The sequence below is a fragment of the Oncorhynchus mykiss genome, chromosome 5 (assembly GCF_057628025.1).
Source record: "Oncorhynchus mykiss isolate SJ-2025 chromosome 5, ASM5762802v1, whole genome shotgun sequence".
Taxonomy (NCBI): Eukaryota; Metazoa; Chordata; class Actinopteri; order Salmoniformes; family Salmonidae; genus Oncorhynchus; species Oncorhynchus mykiss.
This window is the reverse complement of record NC_143026.1, coordinates 15,961,569-15,982,658: the sequence shown is the minus strand read 5'-3', so window position 1 is coordinate 15,982,658 and position 21,090 is coordinate 15,961,569. Positions and strand designations below refer to the sequence as shown.

Genomic DNA, 21,090 nt, shown 5'->3' with positions numbered 1-21,090 from the left:
GCCCTCAATCACATAACCATTATATACACTACATGTCAAAAGATTTAGAACACCTACTCATTCAATGGTTTTTCTTTGTTTATGATTCTCTACATTGTAGAATAATAGTGAAGATATCAACACTATGAAATAACACATATGGAATCATGTAGTAACCAAAAAAGTGTTAAATCAAAATATATTTGAGTTTCTTCAAATAGCCACCCTTTGCCTTGATGACAGCTTTGCACACTCTTGGCTTTCTCAACCAGATTCAGGAGGTAGTCAGTCACCTGAAATGCATTTCAGTTAACAGGTGTGCCTTGTTAATTTGTGCAATTTCTTTCTTTAATGTGTTTGAGGCAATCAGTTGTGTTGTGACAAGGTAGGGGGGTATACAAAAGAAAGTTCAATTTATGGAAGGAACATCTGAAATAAACAAAGTTGAATGATAGTCCTTTAAGACATGAAGGTCAATCAATGTGGAACATTTCAAGAACTTTTAAAGTTTCTTGAAGTGAAGTTGCAGAAACTGTCAAGCACTATGATGAAACTGTCTCTCATGAGGACCACCACAGGAATGGAAGACCCAGATATCCTCTGCTGCAGAGGATAAATTCATTAAAGTTACCAGCCTTAGAAATTGCAGGTTAAATGAATGCTACAGAGTTCAAGTAACAGACACATCTCAACATCAACTGTTCAGAGGAGACTGCGTGAATCAGGCCTTCATGGTCGAATTGCTGCAAGGAAACCACGATTGAAGGACACCAATAAAAGACTTGCCTAGGCCAAGAAACATGTGCCGTGGACATTAGACCGGTGGGAATTTGTCCTTTGTTCTAGAGTCCAAATTGGAGATTATTGGTTCCAACCGCTGTGTCTGTGAAATGCGGTGTGGGTGAATGGATGGTCTCCGCATGTCTATTTCCCACCGTAAAGCATGGGGGAGGTTATTTAGAATTAATGGCACACTTAACCAGCATGGCTACCACAGCATTCTGAAGCAATATGCCATCCCATCTGGTTTGCGCAATGTGGGTCTATCGTTTTGTTTTTCAACAGGACAATAACCCAACACACCTCCAGGCTGTCTAAGGGCTATTTGACCAAGGAGAGCTGACCTGGCCTCCACAATCCCCCGACCTCAACGAGAGTGACATTGTTTGGGCTGAGTCGGTCCGCAGAGTTAAGGAAAAGCAGCCAAGTGCTCAGCATATGTGGGAACTCCTTCAAGACTTTTGGAAAAGCATTCCAGGTGAAACTGGTTGAGAGAATGCCAAGTGTGTAAAGTTGTCAAGGCGAAGGGTGGCTACTTTGAAGATTCATCTAAAAAAAAAAAAAAATCCATTTTTTTTGCTTCCTACATGGTTCCTTGTGTTATTTCATAGTTTTGATGTCTTCTATTATTCTACAATGTAGAAAATAGTAAAAATGAAGAAAAACCCTTGAATGAGTAGGTGTTCTAAATATGACCGGTAGTGTACATGGATGACCTTAGCAACGTTGTCATGTGTATGAGGGCTCATTAGAGGAGTTATTATTCAGGATGGATTAAAGAAAGGAGAAAAACGGCTTTAATGGGAAAGACTTCTAATTAGAAATGCTTCTTTCTCTCATTACCCTCATGCTTTCTCTTCCCTCTTTCTGTCGAACTCGTTCTCTACATTTTTCTCTCTTCTTCCTCCCACTATCAGTCTCGCATTAGGAAGCAGGAAACCCAGGCCCAGGTACTGCAAGATGCCCATGTGGTCTGCTGCACCTTGAGCACCAGCGGCAGCACCGTCCTGGAGTCGGCGTTCCGGCGCCTGGGACACAAGCCCTTTAGCTGCGTCATTGTGGACGAGGTCAGATTTTGGAGCTCTTTGGCCGCATTTCAATAGTTGTTCCTTCTACCAAAGTGGTCCTGGAGACTCACGGTGTGCAAGCACACTAGGCTGCTGCAGCACCCATAACTCACATTGGTGCCACAAATGAGAAGCAGAAATAAATTGTGCCGTTTTTGGACATTGATTAGTGATTGTCAAGGACTCACACAAAGACATGCCAAAATATGTGTGGAGGCTACAAAATAACTTCATAGGCTATTTATCTGATTATGGGGTTTGAATAACACGAGGTACAAAATCATTTGCTAGCTCTTAAAGGGGCAGTTTTACGTAATTATTCAGACCTTTTATTATGAGACTTGAAATTGAGCTTAGGTGCATCCTGTTTCCATTGATCATCCTTGATGTTTCTACAACTTGGAGTCCACTTGTGGTAAATTCAATTGATTGGACATGATTTGGAAAGACAAACAACTATCTATATTAAAGGTCGACCGATTAATCGGGATGGCCGATTTAATTAGGGCCGGTTTCAAGTTTTCATAACAATCGGAATTTGGTATTTTTGGACGCCGATTTAAAAAAAAATACTTTTAACACCATTATTTAACTAGGCAAGTCAGTTAAGAACAAATTCTTATTTTCAATGACGGCCTAGGAACAGTGGGTTAACTTCAGGGGCAGAACGACAGATTTTTACCTTGTCAGCTCGGGGATTCAATCTTGCAACCTTACGGTTAACTAGTCCAGCGCTCTAACCACCTGCCTCACGAGGAGACCGCCTGTTACGCGAATGCGGTTAGAAGCCAAGGTAAGCTGCTAGCTAGCATTAAACTTATAAAAATCAATCAATCATAATCACTAGTTAACTACACATGGTTGATGATATTATTAGTTTATCTAGCTTGTCCTGCATTGCATATAATCGATGCGGTGCACATTCGTGAAAAAGGACTGTCGTTGCTCCAACGTGTACCTAACCATAAACATCAATGCCTTTCTTAAAATCAATACACAGAAGTATATATTTTTAAACCTGCATATTTAGCTAAAATAAATCCAGTTTAGCAGGCAATATTAACCAGGTGAAATTGTGTCACTTCTCTTGCGTTCATTGCACACAGTCGGGGTATATGCAACAGGATGTTTGGGCCGCCTGGCTCGTTGCGAACTAATTTGCCAGAATTTTACGTAATTATGACATAACATTGAAGGTTGTGCAATGTAACAGCAATATTTAGACTTATGGATGCCACCCGTTAGATAAAATATGTAACGGTTCTGTGTTTCACTGAAAGAATAAACGTTTTGTTTTCGAAATGATAGTTTCCGGATTCGACCATATTAATGACCTAAGGCTCGTATTTCTGTGTAATATAATTAAGTCTATGATTTGATAGAGCATTCTGACTGATCGGTGGTAGGCACCAGCAGGCTCGTAAGCATTCATTCAAACAGCACTTTCGTGCGTTTTGCCAGCAGCTCCTCGCTGTGCTTCAAACGACGTGTTCCTGGTTCGAGCCCAGGTAGGAGCGAGTAGATGGACGGAAGCTATACTGTTACACTGGCAATACTAAAGTGCCTATAAGAACATCCAATAGTCAAAGGTATATGAAATACAAATGGTAAAGAGAGAAATGGTCCTATAATAACTACAACCTAAAACTTCTTACCTGGGAATATTGAAGACTCATGTTTAAAGGAACCCCCAGATTTCATATCTTCTCATGTTCTGAGCAAGGAACTTAAACGTTAGCTGTCTTACAAATTTACATATTGCATTCTTACTTTCTTCTCCAACAGTTTGTTTTTGCATTATTTAACCAAATTGAACATGTTTCATTATTTATTTGAGGCTAAATTGATTTTATTGATGTATTATATTAAGTTAAAATAAGTGTTCGTTCAGTATTGTTGTAATTGTCATTATTCCCTTCCGGCGCCGACAGAGATGGCCGCCTCGCTTCGCGTTCCTAGGAAACTATGCGGTTTTTTGTTTTTTTACGTGTTATTTCTTACATTAGTACCCCAGGTCATCTTAGGTTTCATTACATACAGTCGAGAAGAACTACTGAATATAAGATCAGCGTCAACTCACCATCAGTACGACCAAGAATATGTTTTTCGCGACGCGGATCCTGTGTTCTGCCTTATAAACAGGACAACGGAGCGGATCCCATGCAGCGACCCAAAAAAACGACTCCGAAAAAGAGGGAAACGAGGCGGTCTTCTGGTCAGACTCCGGAGACGGGCACACCGTGCACCACTCCCTAGCATTCTTCTTGCCAATGTCCAGTCTCTTGACAACAAGGTTGATGAAATCCGAGCAAGGGTGGCATTCCAGAGGGACATCAGAGACTGTAACGTTCTTTGCTTCACCGAAACGTGGCTCACTGGAGAGACGCTATCCGAGGCGGTGCAGCCAACGGGTTTCTCCACGCATCGCGCAGACAGAAACAAACATCTTTCTGGTAAGAAGAGGGGCGGGGGCGTATGCCTTATGGCTAACGTGACATGGTGTGATGAAAGCAACATACAGGAACTCAAATCCTTCTGTTCACCTGATTTAGAATTCCTCACAATCAAATGTAGACCGCATTATCTACCAAGAGAATTCTCTTCGATTATAATCACAGCCGTATATATCCCCCCCCAAGCAGACACATCGATGGCTCTGAATGAACTTTATTTGACTCTTTGCAAACTGGAAACCATTTATCCGGAGGCTGCATTCATTGTAGCTGGGGATTTTAACAAGGACCATATCACCTCCACCCTACCTGACACCCTAGACCCACTCCAATTTGCTTACCGCCCAAATAGGTCCACAGACGATGCAATCTCAACCACACTGCACACTGCCCTAACCCATCTGGACAAGAGGAATACCTATGTGAGAATGCTGTTCATTGACTACAGCTCGGCATTCAACACCATAGTACCCTCCAAGCTCGTCATCAAGCTCGAGACCCTGGGTCTCGACCCCGCCCTGTGCAACTGGGTACTGGACTTCCTGATGGGCCGCCCCCAGGTGGTGAGGGTAGGCAACAACATCTCCTCCCCGCTGATCCTCAACACTGGGGCCCCACAAGGGTGCGTTCTGAGCCCTCTCCTGTGCTCCCTGTTCACCCACGACTGCGTGGCCACGCACGCCTCCAACTCAATCATCAAGTTTGCGGACGACACAACAGTGGTAGGCTTGATTACCAACAACGACGAGACGGCCTACAGGGAGGAGGTGAGGGCCCTCGGAGTGTGGTGTCAGGAAAATAACCTCACACTCAACGTCAACAAAACTAAGGAGATGATTGTGGACTTCAGGAAACAGCAGAGGGAACACCCCCCTATCCACATCGATGGAACAGTAGTGGAGAGGGTAGAAAGTTTTAAGTTCCTCGGCATACACATCACAGACAAACTGAATTGGTCCACTCACACAGACAGCATTGTGAAGAAGGCGCAGCAGCGCCTCTTCAACCTCAGGAGGCTGAAGAAATTCGGCTTGTCACCAAAAGCACTCACAAACTTCTACAGATGCACAATCGAGAGCATCCTGGCGGGCTGTATCACCGCCTGGTACGGCAACTGCTCTGCCCTCAACCGTAAGGCTCTCCAGAGGGTAGTGAGGTCTGCACAACGCATCACCGGGGGCAAACTACCTGCCCTCCAGGACACCTACACCACCCGATGTCACAGGAAGGCCATAAAGATCATCAAGGACATCAACCACCCGAGCCACTGCCTGTTCACCCCGCTATCATCCAGAAGGCGAGGTCAGTACAGGTGCATCAAAGCTGGGACCGAGAGACTGAAAAACAGCTTCTATCTCAAGGCCATCAGACTGTTAAACAGCCACCACTAACACTGAGTGGCTGCTGCCAACACACTGACACTGACTCAACTCCAGCCACTTTAATAATGGGAATTGATGGGAAATGATGTAAATATATCACTAGCCACTTTAAACAATGCTACCTTATATAATGTTACTTACCCTACATTATTCATCTCATATGCATACGTATATACTGTACTCTATATCATCGACTGTATCCTTATGTAATACATGTATCACTAGCCACTTTAACTATGCCACTTTGTTTACATACTCATCTCATATGTATATACTGTACTCGATACCATCTACTGTATCTTGCCTATGCTGCTCTGTACCATCACTCATTCATATATCCTTATGTACATATTCTTTATCCCCTTACACTGTGTACAAGACAGTAGTTTTGGAATTGTTAGTTAGATTACTTGTTATTACTGCATTGTCGGAACTAGAAGCACAAGCATTTCGCTACACTCGCATTAACATCTGCTAACCATGTGTATGTGACAAATAAAATTTGATTTGATTTTATTACAAATCATTTTAAAAAATGGCCGATTAATCGGTATCGGCTTCGATGATAAATCACTCGTGGCAGTTTTGTTTCTCCTCTGTTCAAAATGGAAAAATGCACGCACCTGGCGATTACGCAATAGTTTCGACGGAGGACACCGAGCGGACACCTGGTAAATGTAGTCTCTTATGGCAATTTTCCAATGATATGCCTACAAATACGTCACAATGCTGCAAACACCTTGGGGAAATGACAGAAAGTGTAGGCTCATTCCTTGCGCATTCACAGCCATATAAGGAGACATTGGAACACAGCGCATTCGAAATCTGGCTCACTTCCTGTATAAAATTTCATCTTGGTTTCGCCTGTAGCATTAGTTCTGTGGCACTCACAGACAATATCTTTGCAGTTTTGGAAACGTCAGTGTTTTCTTTCCAAAGCTGTCAATTATATGCATAGTCGAGCATCTTTTCGTGACAAAATATCTTGTTTAAAACGGGAACGTTCTTCATCCAAAAATGAAATACTGCCCCCAGAGGTTCAAGAGGTTAAAAGGTCTGAATACTTATGTAAATGGGATATTTCAGTTTATAATTTAAAACATTTGCAAAAAATCTACCTGTTTTGTCATTGTGTGCAGATTGAGGCGGGGAAAAACACTTCCAAACAATTTTAGAGTAAGGCTGTAATGTAGCAATGTGGGAAAAAGTCAAGTGGTCTGAATATTTTTTTGAATGCACTATATGAAAACACCTTCACACTGCCTCAGTATGAATGTGAGAAACCAAGAGCATTTCCCCCCCGTCCAACACATTTCGTTGTGTGGTGCAGGCAGGGCAGGCCACCGAGACGGAGACTCTCATCCCTTTGCTCTACCATTGCAACGCCCTCATCCTGGTGGGAGACCCCCATCAACTGCCCCCTACGGTTATCTCCCAGGTACTGCAGCTCACTGTCACTACCTGAAAATACACCTGCAAGAGATTTTTATTTTACTTGGCAAGTCAGTTAAGAACAAATTCTTATTTACAATGACAACCTACTGTTCCTCAGTAGGCCAACTGCCTTGTTCTGGGGCAGAAGGACAGATTTTTACCTTGTCAGTCGTTACTGGCCCAACGCTCTGACTGTGTATTTTCATTGTGTTCCCCTGGCTGCTTGTTTCTCCCCATTATAGATATCCATTACCAGTCAAAAGTTTGGACACCTACTCATTCAAGGGTTTTTCTTTATTTTTTTACCCGTTTCTACATTGTAGAAAAATAGTGAAGACATCAAAACTATGACAACACATGGAATCATGTAGTAACCAAAAAAGTGTTAAACAAATCCAAATATATTTTATATTTGCAGTACTTCAATGTAACCACCCTTTTCCTTGACAGCTTTGCTTTCACTCAGCCAGCTTCATGAGGTTGTCACCTGGAATGCTTTTCTAACAGTCTTGAAGGAGTTCCCACATGATGAGCACCTGTTGGCTGCTTTACCTTCATTCTGCGGTCCAACTCAACCCAAACCATCTGAATTGGATTGATGCCAGGTCATCTGATGCAAAACTCCATCGCTCTCCTTCTTGGTCACATAGTGATTTTCTTTGCAGCAATTTGACCATGAAGGCCTGACTTACGAAGTCTCCTCTGAACAGTTGGTTGTTACTTGAACTCTGAAGCATTTATTTAGTCTTCAATTTCTGAGGCTGGTGACTTTAATGAACTCATCCTCTGCAGCAGAAGTAACTCTGGGTCTTCCTTTCCTGTGGCGGTCCTCATGAGAGCCAGTTTCTTCATCAGTGCTTGATGGTTTTTGCAAGTGCGCTTAAACTTGCAACGTTTTGGAAATTGTCCGTGTTGACTGACCCTCATGTCTTAAAGTGATGATGGAATGTCATTTCTCTTTGCTAATTCGAGCTGTTCTTACCATCATATGGACTGGGTCTTTTACCAAATGGGGATATCTTCTGTATACCACCCCTACCTTGTCACAACACTGATTGGCTCAAACGCATTAAGAAGGAAAGAAATTCCACAAATTAACTTTTAACAAGGCACACCTGTTAATTGAAATGCATACCTCTTGAATCTGGTTGAGAGAAGACCAAGAGTGCTAAGCTGTCGTCATGGCAAAGGGTGGCTAATTTGAAGAATCCCAAATATATTTTGATTGAAAACTTTTGCTTACTGCATGATTCCATATGTGTTATTTCATAGTTTTGATGTCTTCACTATTATTCTACAATGTAGAAAAGAGTAAAAATAAAGAAATCCTCCAATGAGTAGGTGTGTCAACTTTTGACTGGTACTGTACATTAAAAGGCTTAGTGTTAGGTAGATTAAGTGTTGCATTTAAATGTGTGATTTTTCTTCTGTCAGAAAGCGAAGGAGTTGAAGTACGGCCAGTCCCTGATGGCTCGGCTGGTGAAGAACCTGGATCGCTACTGTAAGGAGAACAAGAAGCCCAGCCCTGTGGTCTTCCTTAGCTGCCAGTACCGCATGCACCCCGAAATCTGCGAGTTCCCCTCCAAGCACATCTATTGCAAGGCCCTTAAAACTGACAGGTAGGTTCCCTCCCTGCCCACGCCTTTAAGACACACGGACTTGATTCAGTAGGAATGAATTGTCTAGTTATGGTTTTCATGTTCCTAAAGCTGGAGAGATTGTGAGCAAATATTTAATTAAAACTTAATGCACCTATCATTGAACACAATTTGTTTGAGTGTAGTGGTGTGCACAGTGCTGCATTATTAATGGCGACTGTTCCTATTTCTGAAGTAAATCTCTTTTTTTTTATGTTAATGCTATGGAGGTTTCCAGACACTTTCTTTATTTTATTTCTAGTTTTGTCTCGTTTTTGAGAAACCTACCCCAGCCGCAATTCACTTAGTCATTGTGCAGTATCAGGGCGTGCAAAATACATTTTTGAAACTGACACACGGTATAGTGATGTAGGTCTTTAATGTTGTACACATATAGTGGCTTGTGAAAGTATTCACCCCCCTTGGCATTTTTTCTATTTTGTTGCCTTACTACCTGGAATTAAATTAGATTTGTTTTTGTATCATTTGATTTACTCAACATGCCTACCACCTTGGTGGAAATAAGACAAAAAAAACAGAACTTGAGCGTGCATAACTAATCAACCCCCCCCAAAGTCAACACTTTGTAGAGCCACCTTTTGCAGCAATTACAGCTGCAAGTATCTTGGGGTATGTCTCTGTAAGCTTGGCACATCTAGCCACTGGGATTTTTGTCCATTCTTCAAGGCAAAACTGCTCCAGCTCCTTCAAGTTGGATGGGTTCCACTGGTGTACAGCAATCTTTAAGTCATACCACAGATTCTCAATTGAATTGAGTTCTGGGCTTTGACTAGGCCATTCCAAGACATTTAAATGTGTCCCCTTACACCACTCAAGTGTTGCTTTAGCAGTATGCTTATGGTCATTGTCCTGCTGGAAGGTGAACATCCGTCCCAGTCTCAAATCTCTGGAAGACTGAAACAGGTTTCCCTCAGGAATTTCCCTGTATTTAGCGCCATCCATCATTCCTTCAATTCTGACCAGTTTCCCAGTCCCTACTGATGGATAACATCCCCACAGCTAGATGCTGCCACCACCGTGCTTCACTGTGGGGATGCTGTTCTTGGGTAATGAGAGGTGTTGGGTTTGCACCAGACATAGCGTTTTCCTTGATAGCCAAAAAGCTCAATTTTAGTCTCATCTGACCAGAGTACATTCTTCCATATGTTTGGGGAGTTTCCCCACATGCCTTTTGGCGAACACCAAATGTTTTTTTTTACACTTATCCGTAAATCCCAGCTCTGTGGAGTGTACGGCTTAAAGTGGTCCTATGGACAGATCCTCCAGTCTCCACTGTGGCGCTTTGCAGCTCCTTCAAGGTTATCTTTGGTCTCTTTGTTGCCTCTGATTAATGCCCTCCTTCCCTGGTCTGTGAGTTTTGGTGGGCGGCCCTCGCTTGGCAGGTTTGTGGCGCCATATTCTTTCCATTTTAATGGTGCTCAGTAGGATGTTCAGTTTGCAAAAAAAAATTAAGAACCTAACCCTGATCTGTACTTGTCCACAACTTTGTCCCTGACCTGTTTGGAGAGTTCCTTGATCTTCATAGTGCTGCTTGCTTGGTGTTGCAGACTCTGGGGCCTTTCAGAACGTGTGTGTTTATATACTGAGATCATGTGACAGATCATGTGACACGTAGATTGCACACAGGTGGACTTTATTTAACTAATTATGTGACTTAAGGTTATTGGTTGTGGCAGATCTTATTCAGGGGCTTCATAGCAAAATTGGTGAATACATATGTATCACCACTTTTCAGTTGACGTTAACCTGTTTATCCACTTGTCCTTCAGACAAGGTGACTGAAAATGTTGTTTGATGCAAGAAACCACTTTATGCATTATTATTCCAATAGCCTTATTACAGAGAATCAGACAAATTATGCTACCCTCTGCCTATTGGCTACTTGGCTTATTCAAGCCTGTCTCAAAATACAACACTGCCCCTTCAAGACAATGTTCTTTACTTGACTTGCTTTTCAAATAGCTTTTGGAGGAAGCAATCACTCCCCTATTGCTGCCTACAAATGATCTATAACTGGGATAGTAACTCACTAACTAGCAAAGGATATGAACAAAATGTGCACACATGGCTACATGCAGCTCTGGCTTTGATCTCAAAACGAGTGCATCTCCTCATGACTGCTCATGCTGTAAACACCGTCCAGTTCAACATAAATGGCACAGATCCATATATGACAATGGTCTTTTTGCATAGTGGCCTATGGCAGCTCTGATTTGGTTATGCCGCTCAGGTCTGTGAGTACCGGCTGAGTTAGAATTGCAATAGAATCCTACACTGAATTCGGCCTACAACAAAATCTCCTGCATAGTTATTTTTTGTTTCAGTATGTTGCTTTGAAAGTGGCTAATATTATGTATATACCCCAACCAGAAGCCATGGATTACAGGCAACATCCACACTGAGCTAAATAGTGGAGCTGCCGCTTTCAAGGAGCAGGACTCTAACCTGGAAGCTTATAAAAATAATCCCTCTATTCCCTCCTCCGAACCATCAAACAGGCAAAGCGTCAATACAGGACTAAGAACGAATCGTACTACACCGTCTCCAACGCTCGTCGGATGTGGCAGGGCTTGCAAACTATTAGATTACAAAGGGCAGCACAGCTGTGAGCTGCCCAGTGACCCGAGCCTACCAGACGAGCTAACTAACTTCTATGCTCACTTCGAGGCAAGAAACACTGAAACATGCATGTGAGCATGAGCTGTTCCGCACGACTGTGTGATCAGGCTCTCCGCAGCCTACATGAGTGAAACCTTTAAACAGGTCAACATTCACAAGGCCGCTGGGCCAGACAGATTACCAGGACGTGTACTCCTAGCATGCTCTGACCAACTGGCAAGTGTTTTCACTGATATTTTCAAACTCTCCCTGTCTGAGTCTGTAATACCAACATGTATCAAGCAGACCACCATAGTCCCTGTGCCCAAGAACACTAAGGTAACCTGCCTAAATGACCACCGACCTGTAGCACTCACATCTGTAGCCATGAAGTGCTTTGAAAGGCTGGTCATGGCTCACAACACCATTATCCCAGAAACCCTAGACCCACTCCAATTTGCATACCGCCCCAACAGATCCACATATGATGCAATCTCTATTGCACTCCTCTCTGCCCTTTCCCACCTGGGCAAAAGGAACACCTACGTGAGAATGCTGTTCATTGACAACAGCTCAGCGTTCAACACCATAGTGCCTTCAAAGCTCATCAACAAGCTAAAGACCCTGGACTAAACACCTTACTCTGCAACTGGATCCTGGGCTTCCTGACGGGCTGCCCCCATGTGGTAAGGGTAGGTAACAATCACATCCGCCACGCTGATCCTCAACACGTGGGCCCCCCAGGGATGTGTGCTCAGCCCCCTCCTGTACTCCCGGTTCACTCATGACTGCACGGCCAGGGCATGACTCGCACACAATCATCAAGTTGGCCGATGACACAACAGTGGTGAAATAGCCTATAGGGAGGTAGTCAGAGACCTGACCGTGTGGTGCAAGGACAACAACTTCTCCCTCAATGTGACCAAGACAGAGGAGATGATTGTGGACTACATGAACATTCCCCCATTCTCATTGATAGGACTGTAGTGGATCAGGTTGAGGGCTTCAAGTTCCTTGGCGTCCACGTCACAAACTAACATGGTCCAAACACACCAAGACAGTCGTGAACAGGATATGACACAACCTATTCCCCATCAGGAGACTGAAAAGATTTGGTATGGGTCCTCTGATCCTCCAAAAGGTTCAACAGGTGCATCGCCACCTGGTATGGCAGCTGCTCGGCCTCCGACCGCAAAGCACTAAATAGGGTGGCGCGAATGGCGCAATACATCACCGAGGCCAAGCTTCCTGCTGTCCAGGACTTCTATACCAGGCAGTGTCAGAGGAAGGCCCTAAAAATTGTCAGACTCCAGCCACCCCAGTCATACTGTTTTCTCTGCTTCCGCATGGCAAGCAGTGCCAGAGTGCCAAGTCCGAGGCTTCTTAACAGCTTCTACCCCCAAGCCATAAGACTCCTGAACATCTAATCAAATGACTATTTGCATTGCCCTTTTAAGCTGCTGCTACTCTCTTATCTATGCATAGTCATAGTCTAATAACTCTAACTACATGTACACTACTGTTAAGTTGGGGGTCACTTAGAAATGTCCTTGTTTTTGAAAGAAAGCACATTTTGTCAATTTAAAACAACATAAAATTAGGCCAGCATCCCGGAGTCGCCTCTTCACTGTTGACGTTGAGACTGGTGTTTTGCGGGTACTATTAATAAAGCTGCCAGTTGAGGTGTCTGTTTCTCAAACTAGAGACTCTAATGTACTTGTCCTCTTGCTCAGTTGTGCACGGGGCCTCCCACTCTTTCTATTCTGGTTCGATCCAGTTTGCGCTGTTCTGTGAAGGGAGTAGTACACAGCGTTGTACGAGATCTTCAGTTTATTGGCAATTTTTCACATGGCATAGCCTTCATTTCTCAGAACAAGACTGATGAGTTTCAGAAGAAAGTTAATTTGTTTCTGGCCATTTTGAGCCTGCAATCGATGCTCCAGATATTCAACAAGTCTAAAGAAGGCCAGTTTTATTGCTTCTTTAATATCAGCACTGCAGTTTTCAGCTGTGCTCACATAATTACAAAAGTGTTTTCTAAAGATCAATTAGCCTTTTTAAAATGATCAACTTGGATTAGCTAACACAATGTGCCATTGGAAAACAGGAGTGATGGTTGCTGATAATGGGCCTCTGTACGCTTATGTACATTTTCCAATAAAAACCAGCCGTTTTCAGATACTATAGTCATTTACAACATTAACAATGTCTACACTGTATTTCTGATCAATTTTATATTTTAATGGAAGCAAATGTGCTTTCCTTTGAAAAACAAGAACATTTCTAAGCGACCTCAACTTATGAACAGTAGTGTACATATTACCTCGACTAACCGGAACCCCCCTGTATATAGCCTCGCTATTGTTATTTTACTGCTGCTCTTAACTTATTTTTTTTGGGGGGGGGGGGTATTGCTGCGTTGTTGAAGGGCTTGTAAGTAAGCATTTCACTGTGAGGTGACAAATAATATTTGATTTGATATTGTGTTGATTTGATCACAATTGCCACATTAAAGGGAAACGTTGATCGTGTTAACAGGGAGAACTCTAGAGTTTCGTCGAAGTTCAATCTCGTGCTGCTTTCCGTGGGCTGATATTTCTAATGCGCTAATGAGCTGCGCGGCAATGTCGGGGATATTGTACGACTGGGCGCGGCTTAGAGGGAACATTGATTATGTTGCGGAGAAAGTTCAGAATGACCAACAGTACAAGTCAAAAGTTCAGACACCTAATTTCAAGGGCTTTCCTTTATTTGTATTTTGTTCTACGTTGTAGCTTAAACCTCTTAAAGCTAGGGGGCAGAATTCCCACTTTTGGATGAATAGCGTGCCCAATTTCAACTTCCTGCTACTCATGCCAAGAATATAAGATATGCATATTATGCATAGATTTGGATAGAAAACACTGAAGTTTCTAAAACTGTTTGAATCCTGTCTGTGAGTATAACAGAACTTATGTAGCAGGCAAAACCCAGAGGACTAACTGTTCAGAATTATTTTTTTCATTTTTTTTTCATCTCTCTTCCCTATATTGTCTTTGCCATTGAACATTTAATAGAAATATACTTTCAGTTCCTACATCTTCCACACGATGTCGCCAGTGTTTGGAATATGGCTGAGGTTATTTCTTTGTCTTAGCAGGAAGTAGGCCAACTCGGAACGGGGGACCCTTTTGTGAGTTGCACAAGACGTGATGAGCAGAGTTTTTCTTTTCGTTCATGTATTGAATACAGATTGCCCCGTCTACAATTTGATCGATTATTAAAAATTTAAAAATACCTACCGTTGTATTACAAAAGTAGTTTGTAGTGACGTTGCGTTTTTCTAAGCTGTTTTTTTTTATGGATCAAACGGACTTTATAAATGGCCATTTTCGATATATATGGACGGAATTAATCGTACAAAAGGACCAATTGTAATGTTTATGGGACATATTGGAGTGCCAACAAAAGAAGCTCGTCAAAGGTCATGCATATTTTATATTTTATTTCAGCGTTTTGTGTAGCGCCTGCTACGCTAGCCCTTTTGTTTACTACTGGTGCAGATGGGTGCATGCTATCAGATAATAGCTTCTTATGCTTTCGCCGAAAAGCATTTTTAAAATCTGACATGTTGGCTGGATTCACAACGAGTGTAGCTTTAATTGAGTATCTTACATGTGTGATTTAATGAAAGTTTGATTTTTATATCATTTTATTTGAATCTGGCGCTCTGCATTTCCCCTGGCAATTGGCCAGTTGAGACGCTAGCGTCTCCCTATCCTCAAGAGGTTTTAATAGTTAAGACATCAAATCTATGAAATAACACATGGAATCATATAGTAACCAAAAAAAGCGTTAAACAAATCCAAATGTATTTTACTTAGATTCTTTCCTGTAGCGGTCCTCATGAGAGCTGGTTTCATCATAGCACTTGATGGTTTTTGCGACTGCACTAGAAGAAACCTTTCAGAGTGCTGTATACCATCTCTACCTTGTCACAGCACAATTGATTGGCTCAAACGCAATAAAGAAAGAAATTCTACAAATTCACAAGGCACACCTGTTAATTTAAATTCTAGGTGATTACCTCATGAAGCTGGTTGAGAGAATTCCAAGTGTGCAAAGCTGTCAAGGCAAAGGGTGGCTTCATATTTTGTTTAACACTTTTTTTTGTCACTGCATTCCATATGTGTTATTTCATAGTCTTCACTATTATTCTATATTGTAGAAAATCGTTTTTTCAAATGTAAACCCTGGAATGAGTAGGTGTCAACGTTTGACTGGTGCTGTACGTCACTATACTGAGAGCATGTCAGTTTCTAAAAGGATGCATTTGGGTCTTTGATCTTTTAATGTCCTTTGCGTGCCTTGATACTGCACAACAAGAAATGAGGGTGTGAATTGCGGGAATTTTCCTTTTTAAGCGTTTAACATTGCATGTCAATTTTTTTTATTTATTTATCCTTGATTTAACTAGGCAAGTAAGTTAAGAACAAATTCTTATTTACAATGATGGCCTACCGGTGAACAGTAGGTTAACTGCCTTGTTCAGTGACAGAAGGACAGAGTTGTACTTTGTCTGTAACCTTTCGGTTACTGGCCCAATGCTTTAACCACTAGGCTATCATTTGTGTGTGTGTTCCTGTCTTCAGTGAGACTGCAGAGAGGAGGGGGAACATTGGCTGGCCTCTCCTGCCCTACCGTGTGTTTGACGTGACCGACGGTCAGGAGGTCAAGGAGGGAGCGTAAGAAATGCTCTGGATCATGTTCCTATGACTTCTCCCATTTAATTAATTCTACTGTAGGCTTCATGTTAAAGGGATAGTTCAGTGACTTTGCATGATTTAGACATTTGGTTTCTTATCTCCAACATTCTAGGGCACGTAAAAATCATTCCATGGAGGGCAGTGTTTGGTTTTTCCTTTCAATTAAGACCTAGACGACCAGGTGTGTGGAGTTCCTTAAATAATTGGTGACCTTAATTAATCAAGTACAAAGGAGGAGTGAAAACCCAGACACTCGGCCCTCCATGGAATAAGTTTGACACATTTGATCTAGGACCTTCAAACTCAACTCTGGACCTTGAAGACAGTTCCACTGCTTGTTTTCATTATTCCCCTGTAATCAGAGACCTATTTAGACCTGGTGTACCAGGTGGTTGCAATTCATTCTCAGGTAGAACAGAAAACCAGCAGGCTCCGGACCTCGTAGGGTAAGAGTTGAATACCCCTGGTCTAGGGACAGGGAGTGACTGCGATCCACACTTTGATTTTGTTAAACTAGCCACGGCCAACAATTGTTAACAACCATTTTTGGTCCAATTCCCAACCTCTTGCTGAACAATCCCTTTAATGACATTGTGGAAAAGTGCTTGTGACTGAATACATGTTGAATGACTGTTTGATTGCCGTCTGGCTGGTCACCAGGTCTTTCAGCAACCTGAAAGAGGTGCAGCTGGTAGTGTTCCTGCTGAGGCTGATGGCTGAGAAGCAGCAGGTCAAGGTGGGGGTCATCACGCCGTACAATGCCCAGAAGGACCGCATCAACCGCGAGATGGCCAAGGTGGTCAACAAGAACCTCACGTGAGTCAGGTGCTGCACCATAAATGTGCATTCTCATTGGGGTTAGTAGATTGCCAGGGTCCGTTCGCACTGCTGGTGTAAAAATAAACCATTTGCCAGAAAAGGAAGCCATTTCAGTAGTCTTAGCTTGCAGAACCATTAGAGACAAAAGAAATGGCTTCCTTTCTGCTGTAGTTGTTCCCCGCTAGCAGTGTGAAGGGACTCTAGAAAGACCAAAATAAAAATTGTATTCCAGGGTGGACGTTGACACTGTGGAAGGCTTCCAGGGCCGAGAGATGGACTGTGTCATTGTCTCCTGCGTCAGGGCGAGCCACGAGCAGGGCGGCATTGGGTGAGTGTACAAGCTTTCCTGGTAAGGTCATGTGACCAGGCCGTATACTTGGTAATGATATAACAAATTGGATTTATGTAACGCTTTACGTAAAGTAGTATTCATACCACGAGTACTGTACTTACCTGGGGTATGGGTATAGTTTCTGATCTATGGTGGACCCCCCCCCCCCAGATTCCTGGGGAATCGCCAGAGGTTGAATGTGACCATCACCCGGGCCAAGTTTAGCCTGTTCATTCTGGGCCATCTACGGACACTCCAGGTAATTGGCTCCACCTCCTGTATCTGTATGGAGGCCTGTGTCTGGTTGCATTTCCTTTTCCAGCCTCGTGTTGATTGTGTGTCTGTCCTAGGAAAACCAAGACTGGGGTGCGCTCATCAAGGATGCCGCGACACGAGACGTCATTATATCAACGAATGAGATGACCTTCAAGACGGACGCCAGGAAGATCTTCAAAAAGGAGCTGACCAGGAGCTCGTCTTACCCCCTCAGAGAACCAGGCCCTCCCTCTGCTGCCCCCTGTCCCACCGCCGATCCCCCCAGGCCTGCTCCCTTCCAGCTACGCCGCTCTTCTGAGCCAGCCCTGTTCGCCCAGGGCAGGGACTCCCCCCAGCAGCCCTGGTCGGCATCCCCTCCCCAGGACGCTGATAGGCCCAGAGACCCTCGTCTGGTAGTCCAGACACCCCAGCATAGACCAGACTGGAATCCGCGAGCTGAAAGAATCAGGCTCCCACAAGCCGAGATCAGAAGAGACCCACGAGCTGAGAGGGATCCACGAGGATGCAACAGCCCAGAACAGCGTCACCCAACTGGGTACCAAAACCAGAGATGGGCTGTCAGGGAGAGGGACAGAGAGCAACACCGTTCACCAATCACCGCGCCATACCCAGGAGATGGAGTCAACAGACCACCGAGGGACCCCAGTCAGAGGGACTATAATCGCTACAGTGCTACAGCCTTCAACCACCACACACACACTCACCCCCGGAAACGAGACCCAGACCCCCGATGGATCCCTCCCACCCACTCCAAGAGGGGGAGAGAGAGGACTGACCACTGACTCTGTTTTGGTTTGTTTTTTTATTGGTGTGCTTTCTGATAAATTCAGGGAATGGGAACGAGAGTGGAAGGGCAAGAGATTACGCAGAGTAGTTTGTTCGACAACCAGTCAGTCAAAAACCTCACTGTTCACCATCTCAAGCAGTAATATGATGCTGTTGTATCATTTACAAGTCAGTTAATTTTATTTCTGTAATAAATGTAATTGTTTTTGTAATAAGCTGTTTAATGACTGTTATGGCTGGAGTATGTGGGTTGGCCACTGGCCTCTCTGTAAAAAACTGCCCTTTGTTTGGACAGTGGGGGCGGGGCCTTTTGAAAGGGCACTTGTACTATAACACTGGTACTTGTGTGTTTCCAGTTTATTACTGAGAGATGTAACCAGGGTAATGCACTGTGCCTGTGACTTTTATTCATTTTCTTTGTTTGGTTCACAATTTTATAATTTCCTAATCTCATTTTCTTACGTGCTCTGCATTTGTATAGAAATGTTCTGGACTTCATAAAAGCGCAAAGACTAATGTCGCTGGTACTCAACGTTTGATACCTGGTTATTTATTAGTAGTATAGCCCACTTAACAGAATGGCTGTTGCATTACAATTTTAAGTACACACTATTTCCGCTTATAGCATATATTAAGTGCAAAAGTATATCTCGTCCACCATAGTTATTTGACTATAGGCAATTATTTTAGTTTTTATTTTGCTTTTAAAGTGTCGTCCTTATTTAGCACCAGGATGCTGATTAACTGAGGCAATTAAGGTTACATTTTGTGATTGGAATGGGCCTGGTTGTTACATGTAAGTATCTTTATAGAATTTGTAACATGGACCCATACGTAGTCTAAGTGAATGCTGTAGCTGGAGAATGTGGGACAGATTTTGTATTTCTAAATAGGGAGACATGTACAGTTAAATGTCATTTTATGCCCCGGAGAAGCTTTGACATCTCTGGTCACTTTCTTCTGCTGGTTTGTCTGTACGGTATTGGATGCACTTTTATTTGTTGTATCACACTGTGCATTTACACAAGCTCATTTTCACACACACACACACACACACTCACACACACCTCTACCAACAAAACTCATTTTAGGTTCCCTTTCTTGTCGACAGAGACAAGGTTATGTATTATTCACCGCTGTTGGACTTCAGGCCAGCTACCTCCTCAAATGTTGGAACCAAAGACTTCCTGTGACTCTCAGCAACTGCAGTGAAGTATACATGGCTTTATTCCTTCTGCGTGTCACCTGTCACGATACTGTACAGTGTTTAGAAGGTAATGGTTACAATAATTTCTCCATTTCAATGCAATATAGTTTCTGGGAGAAATTGTTTTTCTAAGACCTGTGCCCCAAAAGAACCACAGTGCCAGTTTAAACCAAATCAAGTATGTAGATATTTTTTAAGTTGATAAATGAATCATCTTATTTGAAATTGAACAATTGTTTACATTTAATTTTAATCTGCAAAATTATTTTATTTATTTGCAATTGGTGCTTGTTCACCTGGGGCATGTTCAACCGGACTCATTGTTTTGGAACGTTCAGAAAGAAACATACTATGTAGAACAAACATGCATCTCTGACATGCAGAATAAGGAGTCGCGTCGGCTCTACTTGTGGAATCTCTATCTGCATCTTTCGAGAACGTTTTCGTACTGAATATGGCCTTGTATATTATTGTTCACCAAACCAATCAGCTGATTCCGTCTTAAAGTGTTAGGGAAAGTAAATTGACCATGGTCAACATTGTATGCTTTGTTTTTCTGAACCACTGCTAAAATAGTGGGCAAATAAAAATGTGCATTTTGTTATAGACATCTTTCACTTTACACGGGTAGATGGTACACTAGCATTATTAGTTGGGCCTTGTTTGTGTGTCTCACACACACAACTCATCATACCACAATCCTTTCACCAGTTCTGATCGGCATAGGTACAACTTTCCTCTAAGGCCATAGTTTCCATTCTCCTAATGCTTGAGTGTAGGACTGTGTGGTAGGGGAATCTGGTCCTAGATCAGTGCGGTTCAGCCAGGACAACTCCCACGCTGGTCTCTGATCTGTGCCCCATCTCCCAGAGGATCTCCCCCACACGTGTCAGTTCATCCCACTGCCCTTCATGTTAACAATACAGACTTCTTCTGAAGCGGAGCCCAGAATAGAGATGCCTTACAGACAGACTAGAACAGGATTTTATTTTACCACCGCCTGAATGTCTTTTGTCTTATTGCATGCTGACACCCACTCACCCACCCACTTATTTTTTTGGTTGTTTGCATTCCTCCCAGGTGTTCGTGGTGCTTTTGTCTAAATGTGTTCATCCTGTTACGGCGTGAGTGCATTTCACCTGTAGTTCTTGTTTACATCCAATGTCACTGACTCCACTAACACGGGGAACTACTTTCTCAATGAAGTGTTTATTTTTTAATAAAATTCTACTCCAAATAAAGGATGCCACACAGTACCTAGGGTGTCATTAGGATGATCCTTTAAACCCTGGCTTTCCACGCCAATGACGATCTCTTAGTGGGAGAAACATATAAATAGTGTTTCAGGGGTCTTTTCCTATTCTAGTAAGTCTATTTCTATGTGGAGACCGTTATGTTTTGGCCTATTACTGTCATTTTGTTCTCAGAACCTTATGGGTATTTAAATGTTTATTGTTAGGACGTTATGGTGCCATTTTTGGTTTAATTTCAGTTCTTCCTAATTCCCAATGGAACTGAGCTGGATGTGTTGGTGTCAATCATGTCCGCTCCTTTTCTGTTTGCATAAAACATGTC

The 21,090-nt window shown here is 42.9% G+C and overlaps 1 protein-coding gene across 2 annotated transcripts in view; it reads left to right on the top strand.

The window, feature by feature from the left end:
* setx (senataxin) overlaps nt 1-20,771 on the top strand; it is a 67,530-nt gene extending 46,759 nt beyond the window's left edge. The window contains exons 18-25 of one of the 2 annotated variants that reach the window (XM_021601888.3): nt 1,677-1,826; nt 6,992-7,099; nt 8,530-8,714; nt 15,983-16,075; nt 16,757-16,912; nt 17,148-17,243; nt 17,418-17,505; nt 17,597-20,771. In XM_021601888.3, the coding sequence (XP_021457563.3) occupies nt 1,677-1,826; nt 6,992-7,099; nt 8,530-8,714; nt 15,983-16,075; nt 16,757-16,912; nt 17,148-17,243; nt 17,418-17,505; nt 17,597-18,304 (1,584 nt within the window). In that variant the 3' untranslated portion in view covers nt 18,305-20,771. The remainder of the gene's footprint in view (nt 1-1,676; nt 1,827-6,991; nt 7,100-8,529; nt 8,715-15,982; nt 16,076-16,756; nt 16,913-17,147; nt 17,244-17,417; nt 17,506-17,596) is intronic. The other variant, XM_090233917.1, reaches the window with a different exon arrangement.
* Nucleotides 20,772-21,090: the final 319 nt, after the last annotated feature.